This window comes from Atta cephalotes (genome assembly GCF_000143395.1).
Source record: "Atta cephalotes unplaced genomic scaffold scaffold00098, whole genome shotgun sequence".
Lineage (NCBI taxonomy): Eukaryota > Metazoa > Arthropoda > Insecta > Hymenoptera > Formicidae > Atta > Atta cephalotes.
Window position 1 is genome coordinate 128,595 of NW_012130162.1, and position 10,045 is coordinate 138,639.

The window sequence follows — 10,045 nt, forward strand, 5'->3', positions numbered from 1 at the left end:
TATATATATATATATATATATATATATATATATATATATATATACACACACACACACATACATACAAATTTTAATCAAACTCAGGTATATCATCAAAGGAATAGCCAGGTACTTTCTGATATGCTAAAATAGCTACCCTCATATGATAAGCTCCCGGTATGAACATCAAGGCTCCTAAAATTATCACTGGCCATATCCGATCTGAATACTATAATGTAACAGAATTTTTATAAAAATATATGTGATTTCATCAGGTACTAGAATAATCAGTTAATATATCCAGTGTTGTAATATAGTACGTAGGTATAAATATTTAAGTACTTTAGCATTAGTAAGTACAACTACTCAAGTTACCTAGATTCTTACATTACCTAGATCTTTATAGACGATACTTGTACGTGTATTTGAGTATTTATTTGTAGAACACCTTTCAAGTTTAATTTCCATGGAATTATGATCTTTTCTCTCTCTTAATTAGATCGGAAGTCTATCTAGGGACTCTAAAGAAGTTTAGATACATAAGTACAAGATATTTATCTACATATACTAATGACATATATACAAAACCAAACATTCCCGTGTTTTTCAGTAAGAGTTTAGTAAAAGACAAAGCCAAAAATTGTTTAAATTATGCACCGGTATCCGTAAAATATCAGGTATCCGACATTATCCGGTATTTTTTTGCTATTCGATCGGATAATCGAATATCATTAGTGTCCGGTAGTAATACATCTGACTAAAATTTTATGTTACTATTAAAGTTTGCGTCATTAAATGCAGAATTTTTATTTTTCTACGGAACTTTTTACATGGTTCATCTTTCCTCGTTTTCTTTTCACATTAGCTAATTATATATAGCAAATTATAGCTATTTTTTAGAAGCGTTATTTCATATCACATTTTTGGATATCCAATATCTGATATCCGGTAATTATTTACGATTCGATATATCCCTAATTTAAATGATCATCCATGATTGTTGAAGTTCTATGCTTTCTTTAAAGATAGAAAGAGGTACAACGGAACCACAGACTCTGTCATCTTCCAGCTTTAAGTGTAAAAAAATGTAACAAAATGCTTGGTCTATCCCTGATAGCAAAAGCATATTTGCAATTTGCGCGCAAATTGGCAGCAAACTCGATCACATTTGACTATGGATCATCTGTATCCGCATTTGACTATGGATTTGTCGACAAAGCTTGTTGACATGTTTTGCCAGCAATTTGCAGACAAAAAGTGCAGAGTGCTGGCATAATCAGACAGCAGATTGTGAGCAGAACCGAGCAGAGCTTATTGACATAACTTGATGACAGATTGACAATAAAAATCGAGCAAGATCTGTCCAGATATCTTCATTTAAATCGACCTAATTTCTTTTAAGAAATTTTGCGTACATATTGTATATAAACGGTTATATATGATTATACATAATTGTATTATTATTATTTTATTTATTTTAATCCTTACCACGCTGCTTAGAACTGGTTTCCAGTTTATATTCCATACAAAACATATATACATTATAATCCATTTCACTATATTAAATAAACTTTAATAATTTCAAATGAATATAAAATTACTAACTATCTATCTATTTGAGTTCATTACTGTCCTACATTTTAATCTAGCTCATTATCACAAATTAACATAACCTATATACCCGCCAAGTCTAAGGCTTGATACTCTTGCACCGATTAACTAGCTGTGTATCAAAAACTTCTACTGAATTAATCGCATTGACCGATTCGCCTCATCGTGATATAATTATTGTTATAATTATTGTCATAAAAAGTCCTGTTACATAACATTCTCCTTCTCTATTTCCCTTCTCTTTTTCGCCTCCTTGCCTTTTTATTATCTTCATTGTTTCCAGACCACTATCTTCTTCCTAAAAACTTCCATCAGCAGTTCATTCTTTGTCGCTTCACTTCTTTAATATATGGAGTATGCTTTCTTTCTCTATCAGGCATATTCTGCAACTCCTTGTCTTCAACCTCTTTCTAGTACTGGCTCCTCTTCGTCTCACTTCTATATCTGTATCTGGCTATCAGATTTCTGTTCTTTCGTTTTCTTTTTCCTTCCAGATACTTTGATTCTTTCTCTGACATTATGCTTTTACAGTTGTAATTCTAGACTCATTCATCTTCAATCTCCTTTCTTCCTTCTCCTTATTCTCTATTTTCTTCATTATGTCCTTAGCTATATTCCGTCTTCTCTTTTTAACCTCACTTATTCCTTATTCATCCCTGCTTTCTCCAGCCTTTCCCTCCTTTTCTTCTCCCAGTTGCTTTCTTCCTTTAATGGACGCTCCTTTTCTAAATCCTTTATACATTTCTGTTCAGCTTCTTCTTTCTACTTCTTATTTTTTCTTCGTAGTTGATTGCTCTTCTAATTGTTTTCGTTTCTCTTATTTTCATTTCTTTCGCTAGTATGTAGTTTCGGTGTTCTCCAATTCAATCCTAAAATCTATTTACCTATTACGTATTTTCTTTTTATTCCATTCAGTCTCCTATCCTCTTGCCAGCCCCATACTTCTGCTCCGCATAGCGCTATACTTTCCACCAGTGAATTAAACATCTTCATTCTTCTCTTGAAATCATCTTTAAATAATCTCTCTCCACATCTTCTTCATTGCTACTATTGTTTTCTTCATCCTTTCTCTAATGTGCTTTTCTGCCCTTCCATTTTTTTTGCAGAGTATATTCCAAGTATTTTATTTCTTTGACTTCCTTTATATCCTCTTTTTCCCATTTCCATGTTCTTTTTTTCATTCCTTTTCCTTTTTCGAACACCACTTTCGATTTTTCCGGATCCAGTTTCAGTCCTTTTTTTCCCAAAAACATCTTGAATCTCTTCAACATTTCCTTCAGCTCTGATTTTCTATTAGCCAGTAGAACTACATCGTCAGCATTCATAATTGACCAACATTCCTGCCCTTTTTCCATCTCCTCTTTCAAATCCGACACATACATGTTAAACAGAGTTGGACTCAAGGGACATCCCTTATACATCCCTTATACATCCCTTATATATTCCTTATATATCCTTTTATTATATATTTATTGTATATTCCTTGTATATACCGCATCTATCGTTCCTCTCTCTTTTCTAAATCCGAACTGCTCTCTCTTCACAGCTTATTAGTTACTTCTTTCTCTAATCTTTCATTTAATATACTCACATAGATTTTGTATGCCATACCTATCAATGTGATTTCTCTGTAATTTTTAATCACCCCTCTCTCTCTCTCTTCCTTTTTGTATATAGGGCTTATGCCTTTGTTTCAGTTTGACAGGATTCCCTCTCCTTTCAATACTTTATTGATTTGCTTTCAAAATTCTTCTCCACTTTCCTTAGACATAAATCTCCATGCCTCGTTCTCTATTCTGTTTTCTCCTAACATCTTCACTTTCTTCAATTTCTTCAGCACTTCTATCAGCTCTTCTTTCGCGATATCTTTTGTCTTCCTTCTTCTTCTTTTCGTTCTTTCTTCTTCACTCTATCCAACAACAATACTCTTTTCTCCTGTGTTTCCTCTAACAACTCCATTCGTCCATTTGTATGTTCTCAATTACCTCTCTTATTTTTTTCTTTGTATACTTATTAATGTATTTCCAGGCTTCTGCTTCATATCTTATATTTGTATCTTTTTTCTCGTCCTCCTCTTTATCCTTTTTTTGTCCCTCACATCATCCCTTATCTTTTCCCACGTAAATTTCTTTGTTGATTTTTCCTTTTTTTCAAATCTCTTAGTATTCTTCTTAATTCTCATTTCATGCCTTTCTATATGCAGTTACTGAAAGCTGCATTTACTGAAGACAATTTAATTGGTTTGAAGTTCGACAACATTTAGAAAGATTAAACTTGTTAGAAATAGATTTTTCAAGAGTTTATAACTGTGATGAATCTGTTTTTCTTCTGTCTTCAAAAAAAGAATATGTACTTGTGAAAAAAGAATCTAAATCAGTCCACAAACTTGTAAATAACGATAAAAAATATTTGATTACGTTATTTATGGTTAATGCTACTGGTGTATTAGTACCTCCTAATGTTTATGTACAAACGATGCATAGGATTTCTAGTCAATTTCCACAGATTGGTCAATTGGTCTATCTGAGAAAGGACGGATGCAGCAGATCTTTCTTTGAATTTATTAGTAATAACTTTTATCAATGGCTGGTTTCCAATAATATTAAATTTCCTATTGTTTTATATATTGATGGACATTCCTCACATTTAACTTTGCCATTACTGAAATTTTGCCGCAGTGTTCCAATTGAATTAATTGCCTTGTAGCTAAATGCAATTCATATATTACAATCTTTGGATGTCTCTGTTATTTACTCTCTAAAAAAAATGCTTGGAAAAAAGAAGTTTTTAATTGAAGACTAAAAAACGAAGGGAAATTTATAGGAAAAGAAATTTTTGCTCTAGTTTTAGAAAAAGCTGTAACATTTTCAATAAATTTGAAAGCTTTCAATAAATTTGAAAGATGCAATACAAAATGATTTAAAATTGTTGTGATTTGATGCTATTTTCGATTAATGCAATAACTTATTCAAATTTAACAAGCAAAAAGATACAAGTGTACCCTGTTGCAAATTCCCATGGATTTTTTTATGGGTTCCTATAGAGGACTATAAAATTCTGTAGAAGTTTGTAGGAATTATCTATAGGATTTGCGCAGCATGCATAAGTATACGTAGAACATTCATAGGAATGTAAATAGGATAATAGAGGTATCTACAGGAATGTGGACATATGCCTCATAAGAACTAAAAGGTCTATAGGATAATTTGACATATAGTAACATGTAGACGTACGTAAGACAAAGAAGAGGTGCCCCATAGAAACTGAAAATGCCTATAGGTTACCATAGGATGACATATGCACATCTCCTCTATCCTACGTGCATCTACATGTTTTTATACGTCAAAGTATAATATCCTATAGATATTTAGTTCCCTTCTCTTCCGCATTCTTATAGGTACTTTCTATAGGTATCAACTTGAGAGAATAATTCATAATTCCTAAAAACTGGAAGCCACAATAATAGTTAATAAAAAAAATATCCTGACGGCATAAAGAAAATATATACTCACTTTTTTGAGTCACTAAACACACTTTATTTATCATGTCATGTTTTAGTTTTTGGAGTTATGAAAAAATTATCTTAGATTTTTACGTGGAATTACATCAGTCGGCTACTATTATACAATAGCATTTTGTGTGCACACTAATATATAAATTATAGGAACTCTACAGGGTGTCTCAGAATATTTGTGACTGTTTTGGAATTATACAGAATATCAAAATATTTAGAAGTATTTTTGTGTGCAGATAGAGTGGATTAAACTAAACCGGAAGGTCCTTTATTATTTTGCAATTTTTGCAATTATTAATGAGCAGAATGTCTAAAACCGCGACACATTAGACAACTTTAAGAGTTCTTTGAAAAACATCTTTAAAATATATCATAAAAAACTATGAAAAATATCTTAAGGTTGTCTTATGCGTCGATTTCACCCATTTATTCGGCAATTTTTAAAAACTAATTATTGTTAAAATTACAAAATGATAAAGGACTTTTCGACTTAGTTTAATCTACTTTATCTGCACGAAAATAGTCCGAAATGTGGGACATCCTATATATTATTTAGGATTACATCAACGTGCACATCATACTTTTTCCCATGCGATCTTATAGAAATCTCTTTTTATGGACTAGATAGATTTCTATGTAAAACTTTGTAAAAAAATTTCCTTATTCTATATATACATGCTGTATAAATCCTATAGGTACCTTTGGTATTGTAAGAAATTTAGAGGAAATAGGCACGAGAAGCTATCAGCGTCAGGGCTATGTGACTCAGTGATAGGACAGAAGTCTTGGAGGAGAGACCAAGCCTAGTTCAAGACGATGAACGTTCCTATTTTTCTCTGTTGTCATTAATTGTTTACACTATACAAGCTTCTACAGAGGCTGTGTTCCAAAATTTACTGTCAGTATTGAAAATGTATAGTGCACATAACGAAAACTATAGATTTTCAGTACTGGCAGTACTAGCAGCCAAAATCTTGTAGTCCTCTATAGGAACCCATGAAAAAATGGGAATTTATAGCAAGATAACAGGTTTCTCCCATGGGGATCAGTCGAATTTACCACGGGTACTCATGATTAGACAAATCCATAGGAAAATTTCTCATTTGCAACAGGGTTTATTTGTCATGTAATATAAAAAAATAGTTCCAAATATTTTGAGATATCCTGTATAGTCCCAAAATAGTTACAAATATTCTGAGACATCTTGTATAGTCCCTATAATTTATATATTAGAGTGTGTACACAAAATGCTATAACAGTAGCCGACTGATGCAATTTCACATAAAAATTTAAGATAATTTTTTCATAATTCCAAAAACTGAAAGTTACATGATAAACAAGGTGTGTTTGGTGACTCAAAAAAGTGACTGTAATTTCTATTTTGATTTTTATTATATATAATATTGCCGTGAAATATAATATCTTGGTAATTTATGCATTCAAGATAAATTATTTTAAATTAAATTAATAATTAATAATAAGGCTCTATATGTGCAATATAGATAAAAGAAGGGCAAAGACCAAGTAATGTAATAAACAACTTTAACTCATGAAAATATAATAATATAATAATTACAAAGAACAAAACATACGTTTCGACTCCGATCGAGTCATTTTCAATGTTATAGTAAATATATTCCAACATCTTTATAAACTATATATTATATTATATATATTATATTATATAATAACCTACATTATATTATATAATATTATATAATATAATATTATATAATATCATATAATATACAAAACTCGTTATAAGTCTATAAAATACATTTTTACGTTATTCTTCGTTTTATGTAGTGCTGCAAGTCAATTAAATCGAAAATCGAAGTAGTAAAAAAGTAATACTCTGGAAAAGCAGTAAAAGTAATACTCTTGCAAATTTGCTTCAATTTTAATTAAGAAATCAATATATTCTATCACGATTTGGATTTCTATTTTCCTGTTTTTTTTCTCTGTTTTTTATTAATGAACTTTCAATTGTTATATGTATCATATATGAAATTGTATACATACAATTTCAGTATAAAGATTATTATCCGCGTTTCGCGGATTTCTTTCGTATCCAGATATATTTTTGGAATGTCAACGTTTCGTGAATCTTGCAGTCCATTTCACCAGGGCGAGGCCTAATACTGAGCTGTTCTTTCGGGCCGTTCCTTTTATATTACGCTATTTGAATGGTAGAGGTAAAGAGAAGAGAATTGTATGTGAGAGGTAAGAAAGAGGTGGGGGAAATTAGTTTTCAATAACCAGAAGAATGGTTTTCCATATTTTATATATGGAAAACCATTCCCTGGTGAAATGGACTGCAAAGTTCACGAAATGTTGGCATTCCAAGAATGGATCTGGACACAGAAGAAACCTGCGAAACGCCTAATCTTTATATAGAAAATGGAAGCCTAAGAATATTATATAATTTCAGTTTTTACACTTCACATTTGAAAATTCGCTCGCGTTTCGATGCGTTTCCGATTTTGCCTCATTCACGCTCTGTATTTATACCTGTATTAGGCACTTCTTTCACACAATATTTATACCTAGTATCTTTCAAAAAGTACCTATTACATACACAACACTGAATATATCTTTAAATCTATTAAAGCATGCTGTATTAGATAAAACATCTTGTATTTGCATACTTGCTTAAAATTATTATGTAAAATATAATGCACAAATCTAAAGAATAAATTATAATTTTTATATAATTTAGAACAATAAAATAAATCTTACTTTTGAATCAATGTGTCCACTTATAATCAAGCTTCCCATTATGAGCATGATAGTGCCCCCAATGAATAGGAGAACTGCTAACATAATAGCCTTCCACGGTATTTTTATTGGTGGGCTTACAAACTAAAAATTAACAAATATTTTTTATTTGATTGTATAAAATATAATTTTAAATATAGTTCGAAAGGATTACTGAAATAATAAAAAAAAATTAAATAATAAATTCTTAAGCATAGTAACAATAAAAATAAATATTACTTTATAATTATATGATGAATGAATCGTTATATTGTCTTTTTACTCACTTGTGAATCAAAGAAATCATTATCAGTTTCTGTAAGTTGTGTGTAATCCACGTTATCAAATTGTCTGTCACTTCGAACTTTTTTTCTGCACATAGTCGCTTTATGGATATAGTCTGTAAAACAAAACATAAAACTTCTATTTTTAAATAATACTTTCTATTTCTTGCCCTTTTATAGATTATATATGTGTGTGAGTACGTGCGTGCAAGATAGTCTATTTGAGTGAAATTTTGCATTATTTTATCGTTCTTCCTTTTCTCTCTAAGAGGAAAGAAGAGAAAGAAAAATGAACTAGTGCAAAAATTCAGCCAAAAAGAATAGGTCTAGTAATTCATGAGGTCTGTATTTTTTGATTGAACTTTTATACCAATTCATCTTTCTTTCTTTTTTCTTTAAGAGAAAAGAGAAAGATGAACTGATACAAAAGTTCAGCCAAAAAGTACAGGCCAATAGTGGAAGGGATAACATAATGTGTGCAGTTGGACGGTGTCTCTCTCTCTAAATCTCCGCTGTCTATGAATGTCTTTGTCTATGAATGTCACATAAGAGACAAAGGCTGCGAAATGCGAGATTTATTTCGTGTCGAGAAGTTTGCGTACTCAATCTTTCCTTATCCTGACAAACTTTATTATAATGTATTTTATAGCGTTTTCAGCCCGACCGGGTTTGCACCAACTTCGGTTAGAAAATGCTTCGCTATTGGTTGACGTTACACGCTCTACCAATAGGAGGGCATCATTAATATTCAACTCAGGTTAGTGCAAACTTGATCGGGCTGAAAACGCTATTAGTTTTACTTTCTAATCTTCATAATTTTTGTCTTAAATATTGAATAAAAAATTAAATGAACAATGTCAGTGCCAATAACCAATATGGAATAAGTAAAAGGATTCACCAATGCAACAAATATCATATTAATTATTATTATGAAATTATTAACATAATTAAAATTGGGAGTACAAATAAGTTTCCGCTGTTTGCAAAAGACGGCGTCACTAATAAACTATAATTAAAATTGTTTGATGTAAAATGACATATCGTAAGATTGGATCCATCCGGCAACACCATAACCTTGAAATATTAGCGATTTTGCATCAGCATCATATATTTTTTTTGTACGAAAATGTCGAATTTTAAGCCGAATAAGCGTTATTTGCGGGAACTTTTGATTTACTTCTTTAATTTGAAGAAATCTGCAGCTGAGGCTCCTAGATTACTTGAAGCATAGTGATACTGCCTTAAGTGAGAGAAGTTGTCGTGAGTGATTTCAAAAGTTTAAGAACGGTGAATTTGACGTCGAAAACAAAGCGGAAGGCCGAAAGTATACAAAGACGCGAAATTGGAAGCATTATTGAATGAAGATTCGTGCCAAACGCAAAAAGAACTTGCACTTACATTAGGAGTGACTCAACAAACAATTTCACATCGTTTGAAATCATTGGGAATGATTCAAAAGTAAGGGAATTGGGTTCCATATGAATTAAAGCCGAGAAACGTTGAACGCCGATTTTTCACATGTGAAATGCTGCTTGCCAGGCATAAATGAAAGGATTTTTTGCATCGTATAGTCACTGGTGATGAAAAATGGATCCACTACGATAACCCAAAGAGGAAATCATGGGGACCATCTGATCATGCTTCAACATCGACAGCCAAGCCGAATATTCATGTTGTGTATTTGGTGAGATCAGCTTGGTGTCGTGTATTATGAGTTGCTCAAACCGAATGAGACCATTACTGGGGCTCTCTACCGAACACAATTGAGCCGAGCACTCAAGGAAAAACGCATCCACTACTACTCCAGGCATGACAAAATTATTCTCCTGCGTGATAATGCTTGACATGTTGCCGGTCAAAACCTACTTAGAAACACTCAAATGGGAAGTTCTACCCCATC

At 31.6% G+C, this 10,045-nt stretch overlaps 1 protein-coding gene across 1 annotated transcript; it reads right to left on the reverse strand.

Annotated features, from left to right (window-relative positions):
- Positions 1-70: 70 nt before the first annotated feature.
- LOC105624978 (transmembrane protein 230) lies at positions 71-8,253 on the reverse strand. Its single transcript, XM_012206321.1, has 3 exons — positions 8,149-8,253; positions 7,844-7,966; positions 71-208 (listed from the first exon to the last, which is right to left on the reverse strand). The coding sequence occupies exons 1-3, from the start codon at positions 8,239-8,241 to the stop codon at positions 71-73; spliced, it is 354 nt and encodes a 117-aa protein (XP_012061711.1). The 5' UTR covers positions 8,242-8,253.
- Between the last annotated feature and the right edge of the window lie 1,792 nt (positions 8,254-10,045).